The sequence below is a fragment of the Cyprinus carpio genome, chromosome B13 (assembly GCF_018340385.1).
Source record: "Cyprinus carpio isolate SPL01 chromosome B13, ASM1834038v1, whole genome shotgun sequence".
Taxonomy (NCBI): Eukaryota; Metazoa; Chordata; class Actinopteri; order Cypriniformes; family Cyprinidae; genus Cyprinus; species Cyprinus carpio.
This window is the reverse complement of record NC_056609.1, coordinates 4,277,068-4,294,441: the sequence shown is the minus strand read 5'-3', so window position 1 is coordinate 4,294,441 and position 17,374 is coordinate 4,277,068. Positions and strand designations below refer to the sequence as shown.

The following is a 17,374-nucleotide window of genomic DNA, read 5'->3' as shown; positions in this document are numbered from 1 at the left end:
TAGGGTCTGCTTTAGGGTTACATGGCTGTAATTATGCATAATTAATTGTTATTTTAAAAGTAAATGTAACATTTGTTACAAGGACACCTTAAAATAAAGTGTTATCAGATACTGATATATATTTTTTTCTTTTTTTAAGAAAACAAGCAGTTAGTAAATGAATAGAGTGCAAGTCTAGAAGGGACAGTTATTTTAAGAATAGAATTAGAGTAGAGAGTGCTAGAGGGTAATTATTCACAATGCAATAGCACAGTAACTAGTAACTCAATACGGGTACAGCAGTGTTTATCTTACATACACTGAGAAAAGTCAGATTTGTGTTAAAGATAATTACATTAACAGTAACAGAGTTAATACATTGTAATCAATTCATGGTAATAACTGACAAATAGGAAAGAAAGACCCAGGTTTGTTTTCTGTAGAAACTTTAGTGTCATTGTGTCATCAAACCTTATTTTGGTCATTTATTTTTGCATGATTTGTTGCTCAGCCAGTATGCAGTATGATCAGTAGTTTATTTCAAAATAATCTGATGTTGATCTAACTATCCAGCCATACATGCTTAATAATAATAATAATAATAATGATAATAATAATGATAATAATCATAAAGAAATGCAGTAACAAACATGGATTTTATATTTATTTGTTGCTGTTTTTTGTTATTTTATACTGTACAAGTTCTAAATATTATATATGCACATGTATATAATAAATTAATATTATAATTAAACTAGTAGAAATGAAACAAAAACAATTTATATCAAATAGGAACCAAAGTCTTGGTTATTGTGCAGAAGTCCACTAGGGGGCAGTGAACAGACTCAGCGCGCGATACTCGAAGAACAGAAGAAGAGCGCGTGAAGCCAAACCCGCGGGTGTTTCGCGTCTTTCGCGGGTGAGTTAGTGAAGTGTTCGCGCTGTAGACTGCGTGGTTTGCGCTGATGGATTTGGGGAAGGAGAGAGTGGTCGCGCTGGTGGACATGGACTGCTTCTATGTGCAAGTGGAGCAGAGAATCAACCCCAAGCTCAAAAACAAACCCTGCGTGGTGGCGCAGTACAAGACCTGGAGAGGCGGAGGGTGAGACAGCACACTGTTTCTTCATTCAAAACATTTATATATACAATACAATACAATACAATACAATAATTAATTTAACAGTAACCACACCCCATAATTCACAGTAAACAACTTGACGGTGAATTTTGATTGCAGCTAACGTTAGTTGTTTTGTTTTGAGTCTTGGAGTCCACAGAAAGAATAATGCAAATTTTTCATGTTTGATTGCTTGCTCTCTCATTGGTGTGCTTTAGTTCCTTTATTAAAACGAGCTGGATGTGTGTCCAGAAATCACTTGTTAAACCGCAGAGGTGTGTGTGTGTGTGTGTGTGTGTGTGTGTGTGTGTGTGTGTGTGTGTTGTCAGCATCATCGCAGTGAGTTACGAGGCCAGAGCTCATGGGGTCAGCAGGAACATGTGGGCAGATGATGCCAGGAAGCTCTGTCCTGACCTACAGGTGGCCCGAGTCAGAGAGGCTCATGGGAAGGCTGATCTCACGCTGTAAGTGCACCTTTCTTCTTTCCATGCTGTTCAGTCCCAATGTAGGGCGTCCAAAATGAGCAAAAGGGGCAGTTTTAAGTTAGGGATGTAATCTTTTTATTCATGTTGGTTTCATACCTTTATGAAGAACCCTGTTATCACCTAGAACAGACATTTTTGTCTTTCATAGACGAGGTGTGTTCAGATAATGTTTGATGTTCATCCTCAGGTCATCCGAGATGTAGATGAGTTTGTTTCTTCATCAGATTTGGAGAAATGTGTCACTCTGTCGCTTGCTCTGCAGTGAATGGGTGCCGTCAGAATGAGAGTCCAAACAGCTGATAAAAGCATCACAATAATCCACAGCACTGCAGTCCATCAGTTAATGTCTGGAGAAGACAGAAGCTGAAACAAATCCATTAAGATGTTTCTTCCAACTAAAGTACGAGTCCATAATAACGCTTTCTTCAGTGAAATAACTGTCTGGTCTGAATCAGGAGAGAAATAGGCATGCAAATTAAAAAAACAGCCCAAGACGGCTCTAAACAAACATGTGGGTAGATTTTGGTGTGAGAGTGTTATTATGGCGTCTAATTTTAAACAGAAGTGAGATGGATTTGTTTCAGTTTAGATGTGAACTGATGGACTGCAGTGCTGTGGATTATTGTGATGTTTTTATCAGCTGTTTGGACTCTCATTCTGACGGCACCCATTCACTGCAGAGCAAGTGACAGAGTGACACATTTCTCCAGATCTGATGAAGAAACAAACTCATCTTGGATGGTCTGAGAGGGAGCAGGTTTTCAGCAGATGTTCATTTCTGGGCGACTGCACTGTTAATTGCATGTTTCCGCTGTGCATCAGTTACAGGGAGGCCAGTGTGGAGGTGATCGAGGTGATGTCGCGCTTCGCTGTCATAGAGCGGGCCAGCATCGATGAGGCATACATGGACCTCACGGCCAGCGTGCAGGACAGACTGAAGCACATGAGCGTCCAGGACATCACGCCGCAGCAGCTGAGGAGCACCTACGTTCAGGGCTTTCCCCAAACCAGCAGCAGCCAACCGAGTGAGGATGCGGTGACCGATAAAGGTGTGTTTGAAACTGACAGCAGGTCACTTGTCATTTTCATTGGAACAGGCAGTGAGCATTTGAGCCGTGTAGTGGTCGACTGATGTATTGCCAATATATCGGCCGATATTTGACATTTTTTTTCTGTTTGGCTGATGTGTTCAAGGCGGGACTTTTATTTTGACAGCACCTGAGCGCTCACATTCTCCCGCTTCATTGTTTGTTGTCACAGTCTAACAGTTCTGTCTAATACGGAGAGAAGTCTGTCTAATAATCAGATAGCATGTCAAACAAAGGAATTAAAAGTAGGGATGCACAATACTGGATTTTTGCTGATATCCAATATGCTGATAATTTTCAACTCACTTTGGCTGATAGCCGATGCCGATACGGATATATAATTATTTATAATTTTGGTTAGTTTTTAACTTATTTGTTAGAATTAAATAAACAATAATGAAGTTATTTTATAATAACAGTACATTAAAGATTTGAAAATAACTATAAATAAACTATATTCAATTGCTGAAAGATGCAGTGTTAACCCTAGCATTTTATTTTATGATTTAACGTTTGTAAATGGTTTAAAGCAAAAGAGTTGTAAAAAAAAAATCTGAAAATCTTTTAAGAGCTCATAATTTGTTTAAAAATATAACATTAATGAATAAATCAGTATATAAATTATTTAATTTAAGTGTCATGTTTGTGTTGTTGTTTTGTTATGAAAGATATAGATTCTGACCTTTAAATCAAAACATACTCATAATTTTTCATATCTGGCCGATGGCGATATTTACATTTAAAGTCATTATCGGCCGATTCTGATATTGGTCTGATAATATCATGCATCCCTAATTAAAAGGTATCCAAAAAAAGTATTTTAACGATTGCTTTTAATATTATTAGTAATTGAAAGGCAAACATAATACTTTCTTGTTTACCATAAGCATTCAGCAAATATGCATTTATATCATTTTAAACAGATTTTTGAATGTCTAATAAATATTTAATTTCACAAACCTTGGATCCAGTTGTGAGATCTTATAAAGTGTGTATCCTGCATGATGACGTGTTTTCTGCGTGACAGTCGGTCCATGTTAATTGAATACTGACAGGAGGAGAGTTCAGCTTCACTGGAGACGCGCGATCAACAAACTTTAAACTCAAGATTACAAACTATGCTGCGCTTTATCCATTTGCCCACTCTCATATTCATGTCATTTTTACTGTGTGCTGTATGAAAAATGAGTGTTACCTTGACATTTAAAAAAAAAAAAGTATATATATTCCCAGTGCACACAAACTTCCCAGATTAATTAGAGCCCTGTTGGTTACAGTGTTTACTTCCTTTTTATTTATGTATACAGTCGTGGCCAAAAGTTTTGAGAATTACATAAATATTAGTTTTCAAAAAGTTTGCTGCTAAACTGCTTTTAGATCTTTGTTTCAGTTGTTTCTGAGATGTACTGAAATATAATTACAAGCACTTCATACGTTTCAAAGGCTTTTATTGACAATTACATGACATTTATGCAAAGAGTCAGTATTTGCAGTGTTGGCCCTTCTTTTTCAGGACCTCTGCAATTCGACTGGGCATGCTCTCAATCAACTTCTGGGCCAAATCCTGACTGATAGCAAACCCATTCTTTCATAATAACTTCTTGGAGTTTGTCAGAATTAGTGGGTTTTTGTTTGTCCACCCGCCTCTTGAGGATTGACCACAAGTTCTCAATGGGATTAAGATCTGGGAAGTTTCCAGGCCATGGACCCAAAATTTCAACATTCTGGTCCCCGAGCCACTTAGTTATCACTTTTGCCTTATGGCACGGTGCTCCATCGTGCTGGAAAATGCATTGTTCTTCACCAAAACTGTTGTTGGGTTGTTGGAAGAAGTTGCTGTTGGAGGGTGTTTTGGTACCATTCTTTATTCATGGCTGTGTTTTTGGGCAGAATTGTGAGTTAGCCCACTCCCTTGGATGAGAAGCAACCCCAGACACATGAATGGTGTCAGGATGCTTTACTGTTGGCATGACACAGGACTGATGGTAGCGCTCACCTTTTCTTCTCCGGACAAGCCTTTTTCCAGATGCCCCAAACAATCGGAAAGGGGCTTCATCTGAGAATATGACTTTGCCCCAGTCCTCAGCAGTCCATTCACTGTACTTTCTGCAGAAGATCAATCTGTCCCTGATGTTTTTTTTGGAGAGAAGTGGCTTCTTTGCTGCCCTTCTTGACACCAGGCCATCTTCCAAAAAGTCTTGGCCTCACTGTGCGTGCAGATGCGCTCACACCTGCCTGCTGCCATTCCTGAGCAAGCTCTGCACTGGTGGCACTCCGATCCCGCAGCTGAATCCTCTTTAGGAGACGATCCTAGCGCTTGCTGGACTTTCTTGGACACCCTGAAGCCTTCTTTACAAGAATTGAACCTCTTTCCTTGAAGTTCTTGATGAACCTATAAATTGTTGATTTAGGTACAATCTTAGTAGCCACAATATCCTTGCCTGTGAAGCCATTTTTATGCAACGCAATGATGGCTGCACGCGTTTCTTTGCAGGTCACCATGGTTAACAATGGAAGAACAATGATTTCAAGCATCACCCTCCTTTTAACATGTCAAGTCTGCCATTCTAACCCAATCAGCCTGACATAATGATCTCCAGCCTTGTGCTCGTCAACATTCTCACCTGAGTTAACAAGATGATTACTGAAATGATCTCAGCAGGTCCTTTAATGACAGCAATGAAATGTAGTGGAAAGGTTTTTTTTGGGATTAAGTTAATTTTCATGGCAAAGAAGGACTATGCAATTCATCTGATCACTCTTCATAACATTCTGGAATATATGCAAATTGCTATTATAAAAACTTAAGCAGCAAAACCACCAAAAACAAATAAATAACAAACAAAAAAAAAATTTTGACACTAATCAAAAAACAGGTTATAAGTCATCAGCAAGTTTTTTGCCATTTTCAAGCATTGTATTTAAACGAACTCCTCCTAGAGATTTAAACTGATCAACACCAAATGTTGTCAGTGTAATCTAAAGCCCTGTGCGATGCTAAATTGCGAAGATCTTGAGTTTTCGTTGAAGGTCCGTGGAGGCCTGACAAACTTTGTTCTTTCACCATACAATGTTCGATCTGCCCCAAACTTCACCTGTTTGGTAAGAATCATGGCCTGAACACATCTAATGGCCAATATTCAGTTATAATCATAGCGCCACCTGTTGGCGACAGGATACGTCATGTTTTATACTAACTCAAAAATACCATGTTCAGTCTGCACCAACCTTCATATGTTTGATCAAAGTCCATCTACATGCCAATATTCAGTTATTGTAATGACTTTGACACATTCCTCCTATATTTACCACTTTAAATGCACATTTCTTTATTTGTGAAAAATACTGTTATAGGATTACAGAATCAAGTAGCTGTCACCCAGAGTATGAGTATGTTTATTTACACATTTATAGTTTTCAAATTTCTTAAATGTTAATTAGAATAAATAAAAATGATATATATCGGTCCCCCTGCTCTCTAAGATATCGGCTGTTTAAAAGCTAACCACTAGAGCGGTGTGTTGGTGTGTGTGCAGAGGAGCAGCGGCTCCGAGGCCTGCAGCAGTGGCTGGAGCATCTGTCCTCCAGCGATCTGCCCTCGAGCGCGGAGCTGCATCTGACCGTCGGCGCTCTGATAGTGGAGGAGATGAGGGCCGCCGTGGAGGAACACACCGGATTCCGCTGCTCCGCCGGCATCTCGCACAACAAGGTCTGCTGCATTTTACATTGACACGGTTTACTCCTGGTGTTCACCTTTCATTCAGATGATCTGGTCAGTAACTAGGACACAGACTCATTATTCAGTTCTGATTCACGAAACTTTGATTTGATTCAAATCTCAGATTCTAATTTTAATTTTTAATTTAGATTTTAATGGAAATATGTCAGGTACAAAATGTCCATTTTTATTTCCAAAGAAATCTCTTCTGTCTAAAGTTGTAAACTACACAGGGATCTGTCATCTGGTACATTAATATAATATTAAAGGTTAAAATGAAAAACTCAGGCAAATGTTCAAATCCAACTGGTATTAGATATAATAATCAACACTCAAAAACAGTTGTATAACAAACATTTAAATTGCACATAAGGTATTTAATTATATAATTATGCCTTACTTATTGAAATATAAACATGCAAACCGTGACTGTTATAACTTATTTTCATGAGAGATTTATTCAAAGATGCATTCAACTGGTTAAAATTTATGTATATGTAATCTAATACATATTTATCAAAATGCTTCTCTTTAGAGTGATTTTTTTTTTAGAATGTCTGAAATATTATAGAATGTTCTTTTCTTCATAGAATGTCTTTTCAGAGATAAATGTGACGTTACGTGACATACTGTTTACAGATAATAATCAAACCGGTTTAGTGCTAGTACGATACACACATGACCACAGGGAAACACTAGTGTGTCCCAGAATGCATCAGTGAAGAATTTCTCCCAAACATGGTCTGTGTTCTTGCTTAATGAACTATCGCTGGAATTTACATGAATCAGATCTTCACATGAATCCGAGGATGGCATCTTCAACACTAGTGTGGTCAATTTAAATTGTATTTTTCTTCCATAGGTGTTAGCCAAACTAGCATGTGGCTTAAACAAGCCTAATCGCCAAACAGTTCTGCCACTGGGATCCGTTCCAGAACTCTTCAGCACTCTTCCCATCAGTAAAATGTAAGTAGATCACTTGTACTCTGATATTACACTTGGTTCTCACAGTGAGAATGGACTGTAAATGCGTGTGTGGATGCTCTTCAGTCGTAATCTGGGCGGGAAGCTGGGGACGTCCATCATGGACTCTGCGAGTGGAAAACATCGGAGATCTCACTCAGTTCAGCAAGATCCAGCTGGAGCAGCACTTCGGAGAGAAGACCGGGTGAGAACCAGAAAAACCTGCCTGAGAATGATTCAGACCTGAAACTTAATCAAAATCCGTACAATCTTAAAAAGTCATGGAAAGCTCTGTTAGGTAGAGTTGCTCATTTGGTCTGTTCCTCAGCTCGTGGCTATATGACCTGTGCCGAGGGATCGAGTTTGAGCCCGTGAAGCCTCGACAGCTCCCCAAATCCATCGGCTGCAGTAAGAACTTCCAAGGGAAAACCTGTTTGGCTACACAGCAGCAGGTACGGGGTAGGGCTGTCAAAAAAAATGTGAATTTCGAATGTTCGTCGATTATACTAAATAGAAATCCACATTTGAATGCAAAAACGTTGCATTAGAATTTTAGGCGTGTGTCAGGCAGCTTTATCAATGAGATGCGAAGATGACGTAGGGGTCGTTTCATTTTAATGCTTTTTGTAGCCTATCACTGGATGCGGCAGAAAAAGAGGACTTCAGTGCAGAGAAGATGATGTTTACTTCAAAACTGAAACCAAGCCGTTCACACAGAACACATATTTATCGCATTTTCTAGAGGGACATCTATCACTGTTGCACTCGCGTCTCACAAGACAGCCGCATGTTTAGAAAGCCGTGTGAAATTAATTTAAGTTCAACTTTTAAAAGACATGTCTCGAGACTTTATGGCGTTTTTTAAATGAAAAAAAGTACTCTTTGTGATTGGTTTTCGGTTCTTTGTTAAACTATGCATACATACATGATGCTGTTTTGTTTTTGATTAAGTAACTTTATTAATTATGTTTTTTTTTTTTTTTAGAAATTATGCGCTTTTTTTCAAAGATAGTCTGTTGTTTTATTGCTTTGAAGAAACGTGCATTAGTGATATTTTGCTTGATGCGCCCTCTTGTGGTGCGCTTTTCCTCCCTAACTGCAATTATGCATTTTAAATTTGAATATTGATCACATTTAAATACAAAATTTGAATGTAGTTTTTCAGCCGTTTTTCTGCCCTGGTACATGTCAGATTTGAGATTGGTGTGGACTCTGATGCTCGTGCTCTGGTGTAACCCGCTCTCTTGTGCAGGTGCAGCACTGGCTTCATCAGCTGGCCCTCGAGTTACAGGAGCGACTGAACAAAGACAGAGATATGGTGAGACCGTTATCAGTGAAGTAACGCTGGTTTATAAAACAAATAAATCATTCGGAGCGACTGAGTCACATTCAGAGGTTTAAAATAAAGTGAAATGCTGATGAATGTATACTTTCTCTATCAACACAGCAGATTTCTATGCTGCTTGACAGCTCCAAACGGCCGGAAGATTTGCTTATTCAGAGTTTTACAGGAACCATCATTCACGTTTCCAAATGTTTATAGCAGAAAGTATAATTCTAGATTAAAATACTGATTTTACAGCCTGTGATGTCACATAATGAAGGGAAGTCTGATTCGTTTCTGTGTTAATTGGTTCTTTCGGACAATTTGTTTACATAATGATGTTACTATATTACACACAACTTAATTTCTGAACTTCTTTGTTTTGTTTTGTTTGTATGTATGGATTACTTGGGTTGTTATAGACATCTGGTGAATATTTCATGTCAGCAGCACCTTTAGAAATATATTCACTTGGAAAAATGGTGAAGTGTTCAATACTTATTGCTGTGATACAGCGGGTGAAATAATGATGTGAAACGTGGATGTTTTTCTTGTCTAAAGTGTATAAACTAGTCTTCATCAGCTCACCTTTTTCCAATATCAATGAGAAACCATAAACACGTTCATTTGTGTTCGGTTCGCGTATCAGTCCGAGTCGAGCTGTTTTCTCAGTTCAGTGACTGTGGGAGGAACTGGAGCGCTGAATGAACGTTATTATTTTGGGCTCATGTCGAGTCGCAGTGACTGTCGGGAGTCTGAAAGTGTGTTTTGATTGAGTAACCTGGAGACCTGTGCTGCTCGAGCCCGAGCTGTTTCATGCGATTCACTCCGGTTTGGTGAACTGGACATCACTGATATGTTTCTTCTCTTCATATGTGATGCTTGTGTGTTGTCTTGTCTGCAGAACGGGCGGGTGGCCAAACAGCTGACGGTGGGCGTCAGGCAGGCTGGAGATCAGAGTTTTTCTCGCTGCTGTGCTCTTGTCCGCTATGATGCTGTGAAGATGACCTCAGACAGCCTGGCCATCATCAAGAGCCTCAACACCGCAGGAAGCCACCAGGAGGCGTGGTGAGTGATAATGATGAACTTTAGCCAATGTCTGATCTAGATCCAAATATTAAAGGGATCATATGATGCAATTTCAAGCTGTTACAAGCTGTGCATAGGAACAAAAATATAAGATCCCTAAAGTTGCAAAGACTAAAGTCTCAAACCCAAAGAGATATTCTAGTTAAGACTCGTCCACGCCCTCCTAAAACGCCTCGTTTAAACACGCCCCCACATGTCTACGTCACTGTGTGGGAAGATTTGCATAATGCCGCCCAAATGTAGGTGTAACTTTGATTCTGCCGTAGTATTGTTGCCGCCCACGCCATGTTGTGGAGACGCTGTGTGTTTCTTTGTGAAAGCGAAACTACTTTGTTTGGTCTTCCAAAAGAGGACACAACTAGAAATCAGTGGTTAAGTTGTATTTACAACATTGTCACACAAAGGCTGTTTCTATAAAGTGGGGCAGTTCCAGCTTTGCAAGGACAGTCTGGTGCTTCTGACTCACATCCAGGGTTCGTACGGGTGCTTGAAATAGGGCAACGTTATATGCAGTCAAGACAGGTGGTTTGATATTAGCACAATAACACATGCTTGAATTTTACTTTGGAAAATGTGTAAGAACCCTGCACATCCTTTAAGTATGTTTACATATTTAAAGAATTTGCCACTGATGATTCAAACATGAGTTTAGAAAACGCTTTTATTCAGAAACATGCTTGCATGCAATATTTGAAAATGTACCACCTAAATGTATTTTAGATTTTCTATTTTATGTTAAGTTGAAATGTTTTATATAATGTAAATCTTATGGATGATACTGAACTTTTTTGCCATGTAAATAGCCATGATGCTAACATGGCGTAAAAAACTTAATAAACAAACAAACATCCAACATGAGTTTTGAGCAGCGTAGAGTAGCGCTTGTTGTTTGTCGTTTTTCTGATCACAAATGCAGACATGGTTTTATGTTTAGGCAGCACAATACACAACGCGTAAAAAGACAGTATAAATCATTATAATCAGTAATTATGTCCCCACTGGATGCAACAAATGCCTCGTTTGTAATGGGACACGGCATCACAGCGCTTGAGGTATTCGGCCAATCACAACGCACTGGATAGCTGGCCAATCAGAGCACACCTCGCTTTTCAGAACGGTGAGCTTTGTAAAAATCGACTCGTTTCAGAAGGCGGGGCATAGAGGAGAAACCAAAAATAACAGTATATGAAAAAAATAATGTTGTTTGAACCTTAAACAGCATAAACACATTGCATTACACCAAATACACAAAATAATGTTATTTTTACCCCTTTAACATCTTTATTTTGCCAGTTAATTCTTTTTTTCTTTAAAGGGATCAGAAACTGCGTCTGTTTTTTTTTTTGTACTGTTTTCTGAGGTTCACTAATAATGTTATCAAGATTTTTACATCAAAAACATAATTTAGAAGTAAAAGGCTATTTTCTGTCCTGTTTTTAACCTCCTCATCAGTACACTGTTTGAATAGATGTGGAGGGTTGTAGACTCAGAAGTAAACTCCCACTGCTGTGATTGGCTAATAGTTGTGTATGTTTGACAGTCTACATTCCTCACAGACAGACGCTACTGTAATTTAGGTCAAAACTGCAAAAAATACTCAGTAAATATCAAACGATCTGTTTAACAGACAAAGCAATAGTGATCACGTTATAAAAACAGTTGCGTGTTGTGACGTTACTGTCGCATCCAATATAGTCAGCACAGCATTGTCTTTTAGTTTCAATCTTTCTGAAAATCCTGCGTCGAGTTGTGCCTTGTTTGTAAACGAATCCACGGTAAAATGAAGTAAACAGAGGACTGAGTTCTTACTGACACGGTCTGGAACTTAATAAAGTTAATCCACTCTTTCCTAATGTTGGGATCATAAGGAAGGAAATGCAAACATTTTTTTTTTTTTCAAAGTTTCACACTGAACAGTGTCTTGTATTTGGAGCATCTTTATCGTTTGCTTTCTGCATAAACCTGTGCAATCGCCTCTCGTAAAATCTACATGGACGAATCTGTGGACAGGGCTAAACAGGCAGTGATGTAGAATTGGTGGGCGAAGCTAAACAGGCAGTGATGTAAAATTGGTGGGCGGAGCTAAACAGGCAGTGATGTAGAATTGGTGGGCGAAGCTAAACAGGCAGTGATGTAAAATTGGTGGGCGGAGCTAAACAGGCAGTGATGTAAAATTGGTGGGCGGAGCTAAACAGGCAGTGATGTAGAATTGGTGGGCGGAGCTAAACAGGCAGTGATGTAGAATTGGTGGGCGGGGCTAAACAGACAGTAAGTGCGTTCGACTTGAAGCACGGCTGCAGACGGCGATCAACGAGAGCAGCCGCTTGCAGTCGGGGGCGGAGCTGAAAACAGACACTTCAAGCCGGACACTTTCTGCTCCCGTTAGTGACACTCACGCAGTGTTTGCATACTTTATCACAGATGAAGTGAATTAAATGCAATATTTGTCAAATACACAGATTTGTCAAATACACAGAGAAACGTTTTTATGAGCAACAGAAACAGTTTTATATACTGCTTAATACAGCGCCATCATTTCAAGAATAAAGTTCAACATAATCATATACTGTTTAAATACTAATACAGTGGGGTATATATGCTTTTATCAGTGTTGTATGATAAACATGACTCAATACAACAGTGCGACTACAGTAAAAAAGCGTTTACCATCCTAAAAACACAGATTTGTGGCCATTATTGGAACAGAAAAGGTAAGAATAAACCCGAAACACACGTGATGGTTGTCATGCGGTGAATCTGGCCAATCGTGAAACAGCTGTGTCGTCATCAGCTCCTGCAGTCGCTCTGGAGAAACTGGGGCGGCTGAGTCAGCCGGCTGCTCTAGACACACTCTCGTGGTACACGTGACAGTCATGTGGCGTCGGCGCCGTCTGAAGTCGGACAAAATTTCTAACCGGCATGCACTGCTTCAAGTCAGATTGTGATCGGTTTGGGCAGTGCTGCATGAAGTCGAATGCACCCAGTGATGTAGAAGCAGGTGTTGATCTTCTGCAGAGGCGGTGCTTATTCACACTATTATGCCATAAAGTAAGCTTATGTTTTTGCAGACTGTCATTAGTCTAAAAACAGCCTATATTGAAGCCAAAGTTATGAGTTCTGAAACTGACAGGATGTTTTTTATAGCACAATGATCTCTTATGTCAAAAGATCAAGGCAATCTCACTTTATGATCCCTTTAAATTAAATGACATTACTAGGAAAAATGGGCACTTTAAATTCTATTCAGATGTTTGACGAGAGATTCTTACCTACTTTAACCAGAAATATTCTTTTGAAGTCCCTCTGAGATAATGTATGTAATGTAAGTTAATGTTTAATTCAGCATCACTTTCATATGTTCATGGTTCTCTGATGTTGGTCAGTGGTCATTAGACCAAAATCTTATATCACGATATGAGAAATTTTATATCTCGATAACGATATATATATCTTGATATAGTTATTTTTTCTTTTAATAAGGTTTTTTATGATATTAAGATCTGATACCATATAATTTTCATAATCCTTGTCACCAATGTCAATATCAAACTAATACAAGAAAATAATAATAAAAAAAACACCCAAGCTCCCTGGAGATACATAAACAGTCAGTGATGAAATAAGAACAAGAAACTACTGTATATACGCTTAATCATTAGCATTAACATTATTTATTTATTTTCTTCTTATTCTAGTTACAAAAGTGATTTAGGCAAGAGCAGTGAGAAATTTTCTCTTACTGTTGTTTAATTAATATGAATGGCAGACAGGACGAACATTGGACTGCTTCCCCTTTAAGACCGAACTCCAGATCCAATATACTGTTACATATGCGCTTTCTCTCGCAATTGTTTACATTCCCTTAAGACCTAAATGACTGTGTTTATGAGGATACTTGCATATAAGTTTTTATGCAATCGTTCAAAGCCAATAAAAAATGCTCACGAGCTCTATTAGCAGCTGATGCGCAGCTCACGCACTCCTCTCACACAGAAACAGAGACAGCGCGCGTATAGCTCTGTTGTTTGTGTTTCAACGGCCTAAAATCAGTTGTTTTAAACTGCAGTGCTTAAAAACGCATGCAAACATTAAGTTTTCGTGACCACGCACACAGCAACGTGACGTGAGCGCGCGCATGCTGTTATTCATGGGTCTGCCTGCATCCCCGTGTAATGCATGTAAGACTAACATCATTCAAGTTATGAAAAAGTATTGCCATAAACAATGTATTTTGTGGCACCACAAAATAAATGATAGAGCGCAATATGAATCGATAGACTTTTAATTTAATGTCATGTAATGTCTAAACATATAAACATAAAATAAACAAATCTTGTTTAAGTAATTTTTTTATGTTTTTATTTTAAAATGTTTTAATTTTTAATTAGTATGGTTTAATCATTAGCTTTTCATCAACTTGCAGTTTCTTCACAAACCCTAAGACCTGAAGTGAATCAACATTGAGCTGAATAACAACACTATTGTCTTCCACAGAGCTGCTTATCGCTGAATTACTTGTTTCATAATTGATTAACTTTACACAGTTTATTACCGTGAAACTGCTTCGAAACAATCTCTGTTGCATAAAGCAATATAAAATAAAGGTGACCTAGTTTGGGAAATACTTCTGTAAGGGACCAGAAAGAGTTTTCCTTCTAATCATAAAATGGATGAAAAAATCCCTTGGACTTTGAAGGAGAGACCCAAGCAGATCGTGACATGAGGGTTGAGCTCTTCTGACTCGAGCCACCGAGCGCCCAGAACAGCCTGTGCTCATGAGGACGTGTTTTCTTGATGTTAGACTAGGAGTCAAGTGTAGGACTGGGCAGTACGGCCAAAAATATGATCACAATCCATGACACAATATATCAACATTTATCATGATATTCAGGAAATGCTTTCAACACATTCGTTAGACATTGAATTTGAATGTAAGGATAATGAGTTTGTTAGAAATTAAACTCCACAGAGTTACCTTTTAATTTAGCCCCCCCCCCCAAAAAAAAAGGTTTATTTTCCCCTAAATTTAGTTTTCCATTTTTTGGATTCTGTTTCAAGATTCAATACAAATTTGTCACAAAAAATTGTCTAGTTGAATTAGTTAATAAATCTAATTTAATTAGTCTTTCAAATTGTAATGAAAATAATAAATTTACAAAAAAACTATGCATTTTATTGTCAAACAAGATGCTGCACAACAGCACTGTATAAAATAATGAAGAAATAACTTGTTTGTATGATATTCCCTCAAAAACTTCAGAATTATATTTTAGTATACAATAGTAATGTATTCCTGTCATAATTTCTTCAAGTTAAACTGAACTTTTATTTTGACGGGTTGTCGTGAATGTCCAGTGTGTATTTGACGGTATGATTATGTTTCTCTCTTAGGTCTCCTGCTTTGACTTGTCTTCATCTGTCGGCCAGTAAGTTCAGCGATGTTCCCTCATCCTCATCCGGAGGAATAGCAAGCTTCCTGTCCAGTGACGCACCTTCAACACAATCGCGTCTAGCCTCTACACAGTCCGCTAAAGCAGAGCCGAGCCCCAAGCGCCCAGGGGCCATCCAGTCTCTGTTTGAGAAGGCCGCTGAGAAGAAGAAACAGCAAGGCGAGGAGGCTCATAAAGATGAACATGGGTCACCCAGCCTTCCTCAGAAAGCCCCTGGCATCTCCTCCTTCTTCCACAGAAAGGGTCTGGAGAAGACGCTCCAGCTGTCAGCTGTGCCTGAGGACCGGAGCGCTGCGGCAGGATCCGAGTCGCTCGGTGAGGATCTTCATGCATGCGAGCGCTGTGGACTGAAGGTGCTGGTCTGGGAAATGCCTGAGCACATGGACTATCATGTGGCTCTGGACTTGCAGAGGTCCTTCTCCTCAGCGTCCAGCGACGTACCGGTGCAGTCATCCCGCGGGAAGAGCCAGGCGAAGACTCGGAGCGGCCCGCAGGCCAAGAGAGCGCGAGTGCAGGGAAACAGCGGCACGCTGGACTCCTTCTTCAGAAAGACATGACCGCAGTCCCAGCCAGCTTTTCTTATCTTTGGGTTTCGATGAGAAATATTTGTGCCTTTCAAATTTTTGTGTTTTATTTAAATAATAAAAAGTTGTTCAAAAGCCATTTTCGAAGCCCTGGTCGGACAATCTGATGGGTGTGATGAAACGTCAGGACACAACCTGGCTGTTTGAGGGAGGAACATTTGTTTTACAAAAAATATTTTTGTGCAGAAACCTTTGCTTTCATTTGAACTGAATCTCAACATTTTGGAATAATTGAAAAGCGATTGCATGACCCACGTGAGAAATATCCTTCTGGTGCGACGTTTTAATGTTGTATTATGAAATATGTGCTGATATATGAAGTTTCTAAGGTGTTTCGAATGGTTGCTCTGTTTGTGACAAGAGCCTCTTCTAGTTATGGATTGCAGTGAATGGGTGCCGTCAGAATGAGAGGCCAAACTTTTTTAAAATATGAAGATGGACTTTGTGGAGGAAGCATTATGACAGATTATGGACTCGTATTTTGGCCAAAAGCAAAAATGTCTTAATGTTAAATTTGTTTTTTTATAAACACAGCTTTTGTCTTCTCAAGACATTAACTGATGGACCGGAGTGCTGTGGATTACTGTGATGTTTTTATCAGCTGTTTGGACTCTCATTCTGACGGCACCCATTCACTGCAGAGCATCCATTGCTGAGACACTGATGCAATGCTACATTTCTACAAACCTGATGGAGAAACAAACTCATCTACGTCCTCTTGGTATAAGTGTGAGGACACTTTCAGCAAATGTTATTTTTTGGGGGTGAACTGTTCCTATAAAAGGCACTTGCAACATCCTGAATAGTTTTGTCTTTATTTACGTCACATCACTAGAGGGCAACAAATCATGACTGAAACACTGCAAACTTTCCAGCGTGAAACTGGCATGTCATGATGTGTTTTCATGAAACATTTGATCTACAGATCAAATTCAAGATCATTCTTGACAGATGGACAGTTGAGCTCAGAAGTATTGGCCCCCTTGGCACATATGAGCAAAGAAATCTGTAAAAGTAGATTTGCATTTTCATTTTTATCTTTATTTAATGTAAAGAAATTTTACATTTTAAGTAAAACAATTAAAAATGGGGTAGAAAATTCTGTAAAATGTTTTTATCAAATATAAAATTATTGGCACGCTTTTTGCAACCTCATTTTGCCATGATAACAGTTTTTATAGTTAACAGCACTCTTATAATGCCTGATGAGTTTGGAGAACACCTGAAAAGAGATCAGAGACCATTCCTTCAGAAGATCTCTTCGGATTCTCAGATCCATGTTGGTGCTTCTCTTGAGTTCATCTTCTGTAGGGTTCATGGCAGAAGCTTGGTTTTGTTCATGGTGACGTTTCTGTGTTGATTTTGATGTTTGTTTTGGATCACGCCATCTATCTGAACAAGACGATGAGGACCTCTGGGAGAAAAATAGCATTTGATTGTACACATTCTCATGTTTTGGTTTCATCTGACTATGAATTCTTTTACTTTAAAGCAATATTAGATTTTTGTTATTTTTTCTGGATGAAAGATCAAAAGAATAAAGCAAATTTATTTTCACAGGCTTCTTTTCTCATATT

The 17,374-nt window shown here is 38.9% G+C and overlaps 1 protein-coding gene across 1 annotated transcript; it reads left to right on the top strand.

The window, feature by feature from the left end:
• The first annotated feature begins 811 nt into the window (after positions 1 to 811).
• On the top strand, positions 812 to 16,595 carry LOC109091360 (polymerase (DNA directed), eta). The gene is given in 11 exon segments (XM_042736298.1): positions 812 to 1,081; positions 1,426 to 1,560; positions 2,404 to 2,630; positions 6,206 to 6,378; positions 7,250 to 7,353; positions 7,438 to 7,476; positions 7,478 to 7,555; positions 7,679 to 7,802; positions 8,603 to 8,668; positions 9,579 to 9,742; positions 15,155 to 16,595. Coding segments are annotated over 11 exon segments (1,863 nt in total). The 5' UTR covers positions 812 to 944; the 3' UTR covers positions 15,771 to 16,595.
• The last annotated feature ends 779 nt before the right edge of the window (positions 16,596 to 17,374 follow it).